This window comes from Etheostoma cragini, chromosome 13 (assembly GCF_013103735.1).
Source record: "Etheostoma cragini isolate CJK2018 chromosome 13, CSU_Ecrag_1.0, whole genome shotgun sequence".
NCBI classification, from domain to species: domain Eukaryota; kingdom Metazoa; phylum Chordata; class Actinopteri; order Perciformes; family Percidae; genus Etheostoma; species Etheostoma cragini.
In genome coordinates this window covers 12,110,206-12,125,225 of record NC_048419.1, presented here as the reverse complement: position 1 = coordinate 12,125,225, position 15,020 = coordinate 12,110,206, and the positions used below count along the sequence as shown (strand labels likewise).

The following is a 15,020-nucleotide window of genomic DNA, read 5'->3' as shown; positions in this document are numbered from 1 at the left end:
CCCCCCCCCCCCCCTCCTTCTCCTGCTCTAACTCTCTGACCTCCCTCCTCCCTAACCCTTACCCCCCTTGGTGGTTTCCCATGGGCCTCCAAATGATTCAATTAAGTGAACAAACAAATACCGTATGCTTAAAGATGTTTTTCTCAACCAAGCACAAAACAACTTGGCAGCTGCATCGATGAAACGTGAAAACAATGAAATCATCTTTTTTTCCTTCAATTTCTACGTTCCCTCTTCCTTTCTTTTCCAAATTAAACCTACTGGAAACATCAGAGCATCGAAAATGAAAACTCAGAGAGAAAGAAGGGACAATAAATGAAGGAGAAAGTGAATGAGGGGAGGGAAAGAGGGGAGGATCAGAAAAGTAAAGCGGTGAAAAGGAGGGAGGAGTAGCGAGTCGCCATCAGAAGTTGTATTGCACCGTAAGTTGGCTTTGTTTTCAATACAATAAAATCTCCTGCATGTTGGCCTACAGCATAACATTCGGCAGAGAGAAATGAGGCAAAGAGAACATTGCAAAAGACGCTTTGCATTCTTTCGCTTTTGTACGTGTGGGACTGTTGATGAAAGAGCAACAGACACAAAATAGGGAACAAAGGGGGCTGTGTGGATGAAGGCACTATCACTGACATCCCCAGCACTTTGATCAACTTGTCAGCACAGACACTGAAGTGACTGCATTCTGTCACATTTGTGTACAAACCCCTTGAAAGGGCTGGCTGACCTGCCCATATCCCTTTATTGGGGTTCAAATGGCAAGAGGCATTCATTGTGTCTGGAAGAGTTCATTAAATTCATTGGTTTGACCTGTTATTTCTAGGCCAAAAGTCTGCTGATTTGGAAAAATGTGAGTCAGCCATACGTAATAGCCTACTGACCTTCGCAGGGTAACACACCCTTTTGAAGAGCATTTCAAGGCTTTTATATGAATAGGGTCAAAGGGGAAGTTTGAGACATATCTATAGCAGAACCAATGGATTTACATCAAAAGGGAATTTCAAATCATCCAAAGATATTTAGACCGCTAATGGGTCTGTGGAGTTCTTCTTATAATATTTTTAAGCAAAACACAATTTCTAATTACTTTTCATTCATATGGAAAGTGTGAGGATTGATGAGTCTTGCATGTTGGGGGACACAGTTGGAGAATTCAGTAGTTTATAAATGCTTTGTATATTAGTATGACGGACATCAGTTGGCAAGCGATATTGCTTTGTAGTGTTTGTCTTATCCTGAAGTTGAAAAAGTTCATGGAAGACATACTTGATTACCGTATTTTAGTTCCCATAAAATCATCACATTTAGATGTAAATGGGCTCATTAGAGAGGCCAAACTGTCAGGTTTGCATCTATTTCCCATTTGTTCTTGTCGAAAACAGGCCACGGCCCACAGCGTGTGTTTTCCTGCTAAAGTAGGCTATGAATGTAAAATTACTTTAAACTGCTTTCTGTTTACCTTAAATACAGCAACTTCCAACTAATTAATCACCAATGCTAAAAAAGGGAGTGCTAATAACGACTAGTAGTAATTTCTAGAGTTATAAAATGTACAACCGCAAATCCAAGATGTTGGAGGTAAAGGTCATGCCAAAAAAGTGTTCAAAATGTCTGGAGAAAATTACTGTTTAGTATTTTTTATTGCGTCACATATGTTCACAATTACAAAATGCACTAATTTTACTCAATTACTGTTGGCATAGAGGTCAAGCACATTACTGTTTTATTCTATGTTTTTTTTGCCACTTTATTTCATGTCATATTTAGTCCTTTTTTGTGCCCATACATGTTTATATTCTGTATAATATATATATATATATATATATTATATTCTGTCTTTTTCTTTTTTTTTTTCATTCTGGCCCAGTCACACAAGCCTATTCCATGTTTTTTACTTGTGCGGTTTCCTTAACTGTAGTCGATGCTACGCCAAGGGAAGCCACAAAATGATTTATCTCAGTCCACATCATCTACATAATCATGTACTTAATTACCTTTTTCAAAATCCAATCACTTGGAAACTTTTAAGTAGTATTATGTCTACAGGGATTTATATTGTTTATCTTAACATACTAGAAATTCTAGATTCTGACAGTCAGTGAGGCCAAAAACTCCCAGTAAGACTTCATCTGTAGAATTGAATAAGAAATGCTTAAGATTTCTGTAATGTGAAATTTGCTGCTCAGTGTTATCAACAACCAGCACAGTCTAGGGGACAGGTAATATAAATCACAACATAAACATGTTTCATGTGCTTTTGGTGGGGACCTCTATTGTTGAGCAGCTGGTTTGGAGGCGTGGCGAGGAGGCTGGGTGTGAGAACATAGGCCAGAACACTCTAAACATTGAGCTAAGAAAGCCTAACCACTGAACTGCATGACGCATCCGATCTGCATAGAAGCTCCCAATATTTGTTACTTGGCTATATTTTCTTCCTGGTCAGCATGAGACAACTTATGGGGAGCAAAAATATTAAAAAATAACTCTGCTCAACTGAGAGGGTTTGAAGTAACAACCAGCACCAAACAAGCTTGGCACCAAAACCAATCTTACCTCTGATTAAGTATTCATTTTCAACATGGCTGATTGGATCTCCATCAACAATGTAAAGTTCTTTGTCACATATCTGTTCTTCTTTGATTATTAGCTATTTATGAACTTATATTCAGTCGTTCAGACCTGACAGCCTCACTGAGACCGTCAGTGCTGAGACTGTCAGTGTGGCCGGCTGTGTAGAGGCAGCCATAGCTCTACGGACGCACCTAGCAACAGCACTTGACCTGGACTCAAACACACCAGAGAGGCTCGACGTGGCAGACTGAAGCAGAAATTCAGCAACCAGATTTACCATCGGGAGAAATGAAGAGAAAAATAAAATATAAAGTGCTAATCGTAACCGTCCGAACGTTTAAGCATTTTAGTCACATTGATGCTTTCATTTTCATAGTTTCATTGCTAGTCATTTCTCCTGATTAGGAATAGTGGTGCAGATTTCTAATAGGCTTACGTACCCTATTCATGCTTGTATGTTTGCAATGAGCTTTCCTACTTGTGCAGTTCAATAATGCTTGAGTGTGTCATGAATTCAGCTTGCATAAAAATGTGAAAAAGTGCCAATTTGTGTTCTGCTTTTAAATTATTCTCATTTGAAACACTAAATTTAAGTACAAAAGTAAGTAGTGAATTAGGATACAGGTCTTTCCATTTTGTTAAATGTGAATTGTCTAACACTGCTGATTGAAGAAGTTACTTTCCTTCTACACTGTGGGACTCGGAGTTATACGCTATATAATAGACCTCCAAGACAGAGGTTGCTAGGAGATTTTTTACGAAGCACCTCAATGAACCGCGGCTCAGACTTGTGTCAGCATGACGTATGGTGCGTCATTTGTCATATTCACACACGCGGAGATGTTTCAGTGTGCAGCATGGCCACTTGCTCTTCAGTGGTGTACTGAGTGTGTGTCAAATGTAACATTCCCAGTAGAAGTAAATGTACTGAAGCCTACATGTAAATATATAAACACTAAAGAACTGTGGCGGCTAAGAGGCTTAGTGTTTGTGACACAATCTAATGTATTAGATGTATCTTTTAGCATTTTATGATAATGAGATATAATATCAAACTGATGAAGATGATAGTGTCACAGGCAATGTCACTTTAAAACACTTCATCACTGAATGTTAGATAAGACTCATAGACATCACAACTCCACTAAGTGCAACTTGCACAATAGGTTAATTTACATCTTCATCAATACTAGTTAAGTAGTACATTTTTATTCCCAACTTGTGTATATTGTAAATATTTATTTCTTTTGTTCTGTCCTATTTATTCATGTGTATTATGTATGTGTGCTGTGTGTCTGATATTTTGCTGCTGGATCTCTGTAATTTCCCATCTCTGTCTGTCTGTCTGTCTGTCTGTCTGCCTGTCCGTCCGTCCGTCTGTCCGTCCATGTAGTGATAATGCTCAGGTCGCTGATGATAAGAGGGTTTATTGGGTGGTTCTGCTTTGTATTGTTAATGGTGTTGCCTTTGCAGCGTAGGGAAAAAGCGGACACAGTTAAAATCATGAGAAAAAACATAATTAATTAAAGACCAAAAAAAAGAAATTAATTAAAGAAGCGACAGAGAGTTAGCTTAATTTCCAAGAAATTGCATTGTAACATATTAAATGTATTAACACTTTGCTGGCTCCCATATCTGTGCTTTGAATTTGGCTGACTCTAAGATTGTGTTGTTGTTCCCCCTCCTATCAACTATAATGAGTTTACTCTGTCCACCACAGATTGGACTGCTTCCTGCACACTTAATATATCACTTAAATTAGCTATTTTCAACCTAATCATCATCATTTGTAAACTGGACTAAAATACACAAATTAAGTCAAAGAAAAACATCTCAAAAGCATCTAAAACAGTTGCACTTGGATCTGAGGCTACTGTGGCCTGAATAATGATTTAACTAGCACTCAGGATTTTTGAAGCTATTTCTGCAATTCCTGAAAAAAACATTTTAGCTAGTCAGTACCAGACTTTCCATCTCAGAGACTTGCAGAGACAGAACACTCTGTTTTGAAGTAGAGTCACTCCTCAGTAGACCCTCAACAAACACTCTCTTTTTTGTGCACAAGCCTGAACCTGAAAAATACAAATTTAAATTGTTTCTGTTCTTGAACATATACACTTTCCATCCTGGTCTTTTCCCTGAATGGGACCTGTTTGGAGTTAACAGTCAAAAATGTCAGAATGAATCTAATAGTGAGACATTTATGACATAAGCGCAAACATAGTAAATATTTAATACTTTTCTCACTTACTTTTCTAATTCTTTTTTGTATGTCCTCCTTTTACAAAATAAGTAGTCTCAGATTGCCAGACCTACCTCCACAGCGCTGTGTCAGCCAGATGTCAGCTTTATCCCAGCAATGTACATTTGTTGTGCCAGACTGTTGTGCCAGTGAAATTGGGAATGTAAAAAAAGTTAATAGAGCTTGCACTTTCAAATGATGTATGTCAAAATAAACATAAGAGGGATCAACCAGATGTCAACCAACTTGGTACCAAATCCCACCTTAGGCTTGCATTTGGGCCGCTGCATGTTCAATTTAACAATTTAGCACTGAAGAAGAAAAACATGACATTTTTTATCCAATAAAAAAACATATTTTCAATCACAATTCACAAAATAATATGTTAAGAAATCACCTGACAAAAATGTAGTACAAAGGTAAATGTTGATTTGCTTCCTGTCTCCGTTAAAGTATAAATCTTATTGATGTGTGAGGTCATACTGAGTTAAGCGGTACTTTTTTATTTATCATCTTAAAACAGTCACTTAAATATCTTTTCTTCCCAAAATAATCAGTGACACATAAAACACCTCTACTTTAGATCCGTCACACTCGGTTCAGCATGATTAAACACACATGAGAATTGTTTTTTTATTTTCTTATGTTTACAACTGCAACTAAAAAAGCATTTGGTTTCCTGCGGTTCACTTGAGTCCATGTTCACCTGTAGAGCCTTATATCTGTCACATTATGGTACCTCCACTGACTGCATCTCTTTGTCAGTCTCCCTCTCTCTTTAGGATTCATTAGTCCCCATAGACTCCTGCAGCCTCAACATATTGCACCATTCAGCTGGTACTTATGTGTCATCTGTTATCTATTGGACTGGTGTTTATGGCGAGCATATGAATGATAATCAGGCTTTTGTGCGTCCATAGAGGTGCAGCAGGATCCCCAGTCTGTGATGTTGCCTCAGGGGGAGATTAGGAGGGGCAGCCGGCCCTCTGTGTCACGTCGACAGTCACAGCGCCCATCCGCGGCTGGTCCAAACCCCACTGGGACCTTAAATCCTGTTACACTGTCAGCTAAAACCATCATTTGTATTGGAGATGTGTGGGTGTTTAAGTGTGTGTACATATTAAGTGAGGGGGGGGGGGGAGGAGGACAGTGTCTTAAACTATGAATTATTCATACCAAAAAGAAAAGGAGATATTGACTACATCTCCATAAACAGACTGCTCTCTTTATGTCATCAGGCACGAGATCTTTGGGTATAATTGCATAAAAGCCCCTGAAAATGTGCTTCTCTAACGGCACAGCAGGCACTGGTCAGTGTTATCATCAGGGATGAATTTGAGTGATGGCAATTGTTCCAACTTAATATCTTATAAATAATTTACTATTTCAGGGGCATTGCTTTCCCCCTATCAAACATTTAAACGTTAAGAAGCGTCACCAACCCGCATCTGTATTACTGAAAACATGAAGCTCATTGCTTTGTGGGGAAAACATAGATATGGATGTGATGATGCATGAATGTTATCATAAGTGGCTATAAATGTATTTTTTTAGCTTGGGACTAGTGCAAAAAAAAAAAAATGTGATAGAGCTGTTATAATGTGAGTGGGCTATTTCCCTCGATTATTTATCTCAGTAACAAGTGATTATGGAGAATGAGATTCTTTGCACTTCTGGCCCGCGCCTCCAGAGGGAGGTCAAAACTATTTGTCAGTCTCCAGTTGGGATTGCAAATTAGGATGAGCCTCCCTGCGTGACGACCCATGAAACCTCTATTCCTATCCACGGGGTGACTGCTGTACATAATTTGAAAATTAGGGCCTTTGATAACATCTTTATGTTAAGCAATACATCAAGCTGCCACCACCATGCAGCCTATCTGCCGCTGTAATAAGCAGGGTTTGTGGCGTGATTCTTTTTAAATCTGCAGTGTTTAGGCCCAGGTCTGAAAGGAATACACATGCTGCCTACTTAATTTTGTATTTTAGCACATAATCGTGTACACTCTTTATGAGAATAATAGTGCTTTCAACGGATGATGAATACAAGTCATTAACGTATTACTTCATTAAGAGTCGGAATAAAAGCGATAGATTTGTATTTACAGGTTTCACAGAGTGCAACAAGATTGACAGACTAGTTAATGGCTAACTCCTGGCAGGAAATGAAAGGATAGACTAATAGAAGAAGGGAAATGGCTCTCGCAGATACAACAGTCATTCGGACAGATATTTTGTCTCTTTAAAGGGTTTAACTGCTCCTAATTTGTATCTGCTTTAATGGAGCAGCGTAATTGCAGCTCTAATGGAAGATTAGCGGTGTGAAGCTGAGCACATTAGGCCTCTTAAATGAGGAGAAAACAGATAGCATCACACCCTCATGTGGGTATGTTTGGGAGATAAAGAGCTAATTCGCTGGACGTGACAATTGATAGGAAATATGCCTAAAACAGACGACATAGAAACCTAAACTGACGTCAATATCCAAATAATTATATAGGCTAACCTCAAGGCAACTACACAGAAAACCAGCAAGCAAAGAACAGGTTAATCTCTAGATATTCAATAACTTAAATGTATTTGACATGTTGGCATCATCAAATAACGACCCGAGACAATTGGGTTCTGCTTATGATTGCCGTATGTATCATTAATTCTAAGATATCAACCGATTTTCTGTGTTGAAAAAAGATGAAAACTCGGAGGAAGAGAAATCACATTCCACTATTTACTCACACATTATGGGTCCCGTCCCTTTGAAGGTCTTGTTCAGAGAGCCTTAAAGTGAAAGAAAATGTTTTCCTATTACTTAATTCAATCAGAGCGCGAGGCGGGGGCTTCACGCGCAGCGCATTGGGCTCCTCTATGACAGAGTCGCTTTTGTTGCGTCTATCCGCCGCTGTCACACACTTTAATGCGACTCTCTTTCTCTCTCATTGAAACCCCTCCACAATGACATTCAATAAGGGCCGCAGAGTGAAAACCTGGTTATTTTTACATATTCTTTCCCCCGACTCGGCAGGGGCCCGAGCAAAGGAATTAATCACCGCTCTTTAACAGCACTGCCTTCAGGCAATGACTTGTCCCTTTTTTGTGCCCAGAAATGACACATTAACCTTAAAATGGATATGCGTAAACTTTACATTCAGCTGTTGCATTAATGTCTGCGCTCAACACTGTCAGATAAGTTGCCACACAAGTGCAGAAGACCTGTCACAGGAATAATTAACCACAGCTATATACATATATAAGCTACATACAGAAATTCAAAATGGTATACGTTTATTCAGAAACAAAAATTAGCATACATATATTCATCTGATAATACATTTTACCTTCTCATAATCTCTCCAAATACAGCATAAAGGATCTTTAATCTTAAAGAAACGATGGGAAATAATTCTGTAATCTACCTACTGTTATTCAAATAACAGAATATAAATACATATTTATAAATATTTCTGAAAGCTTCTCCTTCTCACCCTGGTTCACCTGGACAACAAACTTGTTTACATAGGCTACATACCTAGGCTGCTTAATGTCTAGGACAAAACTTATATATAATACATATACTGTCTTTCCGAATGTGACAGGAAGGTTTTCGCTCGCAAATTTAAGCTGTGCTCTATGATAAAATGAGAGTGATGATAAAAGGGAGAATGGGCAGTGCCGCCTCTTGCGGCGTGGGTGGGGCTGACAAGAATAGACTACATTATGCAGTTCATTTAGTTAACAAGTGAAATAATGGGGAAGCGTGCAGTGGGAATGCCGAGAGAAAGGCACAAAACCCTATTGAGAGCTCTTGGCCGCTTACAGCGTAACCGTCACATGGCCGAACCGAGTCCACGGCGGCTATATAAGGAGCGCCGCTGCGCCTTCAGCACCACTTCGCTGTCCACCGTCCCGACGAGAACACGCTCACACAACCACGCGCCGGCTTCAACTTCAACCACGCTGCCGAGCAACACGTTTGCAAACATGCCGAGGTCTTTTCTCGTGGATTCCTTGATTTTAAGGGAGGCCAACGACAAAGGGAACGAGAACAACCCACCTTTATTCCCGTACGCAGTGCACTCGCCGCACCACCCGCACGGACTGCCGGGCTCCTGCCACTCAAGGAAAGCCGGGTTGCTGTGCTTCTGTCCGCTGTGCATGACCGCGTCCCAGCTCCACCCGTCACCACCGACCCTCCCGCTCCTCAAGGCGTCTTTTTCGCCCTTCAGCTCACAGTACTGTCACTCAGCTCTGTCGAGGCAACACGCTTCATCCAACAGCCTCAGCCACGGACCGGGGATATACCAAGCTGCGTATTCGCTCCCAGACCCGCGACAGTTCCACTGCATCTCCATCGGTAAGTAGAGGCTCATAACGTTTGATCGAATTGACCAAGGCACATTTCACGTGTTTTCATGATATCACTTTAGCTGACCATCTTTATTTTTTTTTTCACAGAAAACAGCAACAGCAAACTTCAGAGCAGCAAGCGCATGCGCACGGCCTTTACCAGCACACAACTTTTGGAGCTGGAGCGAGAGTTCACCTCCAACATGTACCTCTCCAGACTGAGGCGCATCGAGATCGCCACATACTTGAACTTGTCTGAGAAACAGGTGAAAATCTGGTTCCAGAACCGCAGAGTGAAACACAAAAAGGAGGGCAAGAGCAGCGGCCAAAGGACTGGATCACATAACTGCAAATGCTCGTCCCTGTCAGCCGCGAGATGCTCGGAGGAAGAGGAGGATGACATTCCTATTTCTCCCTCCTCGTCCGAAAAGGAGGACGTGGACCTGTCCGTCTCCCCATGAACTCTCACTGCCTTCCCCTCTGAAATATTTTGGTCCTCATGATTTTGAATACAGCCAAATAAAGACTGTTCCACTTGTGTTCAGTCGCCTGTACATAGAAAGAGAATATTTAATCAGGGGATTGCCCTGAATTATTGTATAGCTGTATACATGTTGTACGTTTTGTATGTAGTTTTTTTCTGAAAACGATCAATTTGTTGTTGCCAATCCGATGAGTATGGCATATTTGTAAAGGCAATCCCCCAAAAAACAATAGCAACATTGTTTAATAGTAACTTGGGGGAGACAGTATTTTGTATACATGGTGACTACTGGTTAGAGTCATTCTATGTGGATGGAACTGTGACTTCAAACATGAAAAGCTGGAGGGAAAATCCCTCAATGTCACATTGCTGAGATCACTCTGAAATATATCTTCAGTGTAATTGAAAAATATTTATTTATTTAAAAATGTTGATACTTAAATAAAAATATTTCTGAGCGGCAGACTACTTTGTGGTGTGAGTTAAATATTTCCGTCTTTGCGCACCAGTGAGTGCGCACAGAGGCGCACGTAAACTCAGGTTAACAACAGCAGTTTGGACATTATACATACTGTTTATATTATACATGCTGTGAGAAGACAGGTTCAGATCCTGTAGAATACTGTGTGATAGTTTTTGGTCAAAATACTAACATGAATTACATCTCCACACATTTAAACTCTCCCTGGCTGCGCTTTATGTGGCAAAATGTGCAGTGCATTTTTGCACTTTTTTTTGCATTTGTGCAGTGCAACGTCTGACAAATTGTCTTTACAAATAAATTCAATATTATTAATCCTTTACATGAAGGTGCAGGTGCTGTGCATTAGATGTGTTTTGTCTATGAGAAGGAGACCAAAAACGTATTTATCAAGGTTTAAGTTTAGCTCAGAGCCAAAAAGAAATTGGTGAGGGACCGAGCAATTTCGGTTAATTCCCAGCTGGCACAGCACACTACAGACCAACAACATGTACTTCTAGAAGAAGCTTATTAGGCAACATGAGCTGAACCATTGGAGAGTAAATCAAATGCTCAATACTCTTTATCACTCAGAAGAGATAAAGACGTTTGAATGGGGTCCTTTTATGCGCTATCCCTGGGGGACACTCGACCCATATCACTGCCTTGGCCCTTTGGAGCTCTTTTCAAGTTTCATCCTATAGCTGAAATGATCCGTCTCGTTTGACTGAGTTAATAATCACTGTGGGGGTATAATGGGGCATCAGGAGTGTGCATATCTTAAGATATCGATCTAACATGAAAATAAAGGAGGAAAAGACACAGTTTGGTGTCCACGAGCCGTATTGTTGTTACTATTAGCGCACAGTGGGGTCAAGTTGATTGTCACTTTTATGAGTTTTAGGTGTGTTTAAGACTTAACACAAGCCTTTTAAACTCAGCCAATATGATCTTCATATACCAAAACATTATTAGTAATAAGCACATATTGTGATTTTTATTCCAACTCATTATATCCATAACATTAAATTATGTGCCAAGTCAAATAATACGCAGCATCCGCAAATATGAATTTAGTCTTTTAGGCCGAATTCCTGTGTTGGATAATCTGATTTAAAATAACCAAACATTAATGTATATGTGTATGTTTTACTCAAGTTAAAAATATATCATCTGATCACGAAAACATCTCCAAAAATACCAAACATGGAGTTTAGCGTTTTTGTTCGCCTAATTACGCACCGCAACTGCTGCTCTCTGACTGAAGCTTTGGCTCTCAAAATTATATTTATAATGTTGAATAGGCTTTAAATTATATTTGCTTCCTTGGAAACGTACGTCTATACTCTTTTAAATGGAGTAAAAACTCTTAAATTGCGTACAACACATTATCTGCATCAGTGTGCCTTTTTTGGATGTGAAATTTCAATTGTAAATTTTCACTTAATTGTTCACTTAACCATTTTAACAAAACTCCAATATTTGCATTTGTTAAGATATGGGATTAGACTATTTTGTTAATTGCACCATAGAGCCCCATTTTGCTCACAACGTCCTCTGCAAAGCGCCCTTTATCCATTCAATAGCCCGAGGGTATGCGCCCTGGGGGAGCTTATACGCTCGGTGCTCCAAATGCTCAATTTATTTATTCTTAATTTTGTGCCGATCAATTCATTGAAGCAAAAAGGACTACGGTGTCTTTTTAAAAAGAAGAAAAGGGAATTGTGGACGTAACCTTGACGGAGCTGAGGAGAGGGCTCCCCTGACGCTGGAGAGCCGCTTGAGTCAACAGGCGCCCATCTAGCAGACTCGCCCTTGTCTTTATTCTGGCTAATTTTTTATTTACGGCTTTTCTTTGACATGTCTCTTATCTATCAGATTAAAAGAACAGCTTGTAACAAATCAGTCTGCACGATTTACAACAGCATTAAAAGGGGACAAAGGGAGCAGGCAGTCAGTACCTGAGAGTCTGGTAGACGGCGCGGCGCTGCAGCTGATTCGATGGTTTGAAAATACGCACGAAACAAAATACTTGAATCCTGAAAAAGAGCCTTTGTACGTTTCTTTAGAAATCAAGCAATTCTGCATGACAAAGGACAATTAATAAGCCGTCTTTTCACGACCAGCAGCTGGTTTCCCCGTCAAGGAAAGTTGGAAAAAAATTCAGACTGAATGCGCGCAAAAGCCCTTTGCGCGCAGACAGCAACCCAAGGTGACCCATTTGGCACAGTTAAAATAACCAAGCCGAGGTAAAAGCGAGGGAACTGTCAAAAACATTTAAGCTGAAATATCTTGAAATTGCAAATCCCTTTATGTGAAGGGACGCTGCCGATGTGGGTTAGTCGTACAAAGGAGGTGGTTAAGTTGGAGAGGCTTTGGAAACGGACACGTGGCTTCTCAATGAGAGCTCTTTTAGACCCGCGTGGCTTGCTGTGGCACTACACATTCAACTACTTTAAACTTATCCAGCCTAATAAATATGTGTAGTAAACTAAACACGTTAACCTACCAACTTTAACAAAATAGTTTATGAACTTTTAAACACGTCAGTACATTTAAAATGTGTTTGTTTACTCAAGTTTAAAGGACAAACACCTGCTGCTCCTGGCTTCCAACCTCGCTTGGAAATGTAAAGTACTGAGTTATTGTTGGCAGAGGGGAGGCTAGTTTCAAGAGGATGTTTTTTTAACAAGCATGTTATAGCTTAACGCACTTTAATCTTCACATTCCATGACTTTATGGTGTTTGGTTGCGTTTTTCTTATTTTGGATGCAGCTTTTTTGCCAGTAATTTGGAAGAAAATAGATTATTGATATATTGAGTATTTTTGTGGCTGAATTGAAAATGGCAAAGATTTTACTTTAGCCTTTAACATCGGAAATGCAGCTAAATATGAATTTAGATCATAGTCTGTATAAAAATGTGTTTTCTTCTATATTTTGGTAAAGCTTCATCCAACAACTCGAGCTGCACCGTTGGAATGGAAACAGTTTCAGTTTCTCCTGATGGATTTAAAAAGAAATGTTTTTAAAGGACTGTGAAAAGTGTAAAGTGCATTGCACAGCAACATGTTTCTTTGTAGAGCTGTTAGTGTTGGCAATGCGTGTTAAGCCTGCTGAAGTGGCACGGGAAGGAAACCGCTCGGCATTGCCTTGAACTCCCGGGCTGTTTTCTGCTGCAACGTTTGAAACCATTCAGCTGTAGGCTACACAATCTGTTTAACAGCTAATCAGTAATGGAAGATGGACTGGCACGCAGCTTCACTTTCCTCACATTCCCCCCTCTCTAATTGAATATTCAACGCGCGCACGGTGCTCTGCATGCCTTTTTTCAGTGTGCTTAAGAAACACGCCTTTTTAATTCTCGACCCATAGACAACCAGTGTCAAAGGTCGAGAAATAATGAACTGTGCAGACATGGAAGTAACCTTTGCCAGAAGTGTCTGCTGATGAATGGGATTTTTGTCAACATATTTGTTGTCATACATTTGGGTAAAATTACAGTGGACTTTTTACACCATCGTTTTAAACTCGTTTGTCTCCTTCAGTCAGTCCACATGTGAACATGGCAACTGGGAGTGAGAGGCCTAACTGATCACTGAATAACATTTTTTTTTTTTTTATTAAAAACATATTTGGACTGTAACCACTAATTTGAATATACGGATATGTCATGGAAAATGTATAGTTTTTACTCACATGTGTTTTAATTTGAAACAAACACTTGTTGTGCCTAATGGCTTTTGAGTGCATGTAATCTACTGCATTGTGTTACTGCATTGCATTTTGTATATCTGTATTATAGCAAATATGATTTACGCAGGTGAATCGCTCTGTGGCGTGGCAGTGACTGGACTTTATTCTGGCTTTGCCGTATTGAATCACGCAGTTAAAAGTGAGGATTTATTTTGAAAAGTACGACAGAAAGGCAAATGTAAGGAAAGCTACTGTACACGCACGCACTCCTGCACAACCCGCAACGCGTACACGCATACACACGTAGACGCAAAACATGTTGGGGCATGGTTCACAGAGCGACGGTGCTTTCATCTGTAGATTAAGACAGGATCACTGTCCCTTCTCGGCCACAGTAGGCTATATGTGGAGCAATTGGAGCACTATAATGTACCCAAAGTCTGTTTATCCTTCAGTTTAGTAGCTCACTCAGATATGCAGTGTGGACCAGGAGCGTCACCTGGTGGCAAAGACCAGAGCCAGTTAGAACTTTTGCTTTACAAAAGTTTGAACCCTTTCTTATTAATAGTTTAACTAACAATTTTACTCCAGTATCATTGTATTTAAACAGCAAAATATCCTAGATAGGAACAACTGCTATGTAGGTCCCACCCACACCACATGTAACTAGGTGCAGACACATCTGATCTCCAAAGGACTCCATCAGTCTTTGGGGGGCCCCTTGAATACTCCTCATTCACACAGCAGCAGCAAAGCCTCTTTTATATTTTCCCTCTCAGAGAGAAGCTTTCAATTATGTTCTCTGGAACATTCAAGGCATTTCCATCTATAAAGTAAACTGTGAAATATGGCATTTATTATAAATTGTTACAGTTAAGAGTTGAACTAACAAACCGGTCAGTCACTTAATAGCACTGTTTTGACATCTTTGAACATGTTTAACTTGCGAGACGATGTTTCCACATGTGTTGGCTAAATCACTTGAAAGAGAGAGAGAAGCGTAGCTCAAGTGCTAAGTGCTTGAGCAACGATTTGAATAGAGGGAGATGACGGAAGAACAGACACATGTCCAGAGAAAAGTTTATAGCTTGAGTATTTTCTATTGTAGAGTATAGAGCCTGTTTCGCAAAATGCCAAACAAAGGTGCTTCACACTGATGTGATAGTACAGTAATCTTTCATTCTGACTACAAGGTCATTCAGGGATGGCATTAGTGTAATGTTCATTT

At 39.9% G+C, this 15,020-nt stretch overlaps 1 protein-coding gene across 1 annotated transcript; it reads left to right on the top strand.

The window, feature by feature from the left end:
• The first annotated feature begins 8,510 nt into the window (after positions 1 to 8,510).
• On the top strand, positions 8,511 to 9,856 carry gsx1 (GS homeobox 1). The gene is made up of 2 exons (XM_034890955.1): positions 8,511 to 9,160; positions 9,262 to 9,856. Exons 1-2 carry the CDS (start codon positions 8,554 to 8,556, stop codon positions 9,612 to 9,614), a joined length of 960 nt encoding a protein of 319 aa, XP_034746846.1. The 5' UTR covers positions 8,511 to 8,553; the 3' UTR covers positions 9,615 to 9,856.
• Positions 9,857 to 15,020: the final 5,164 nt, after the last annotated feature.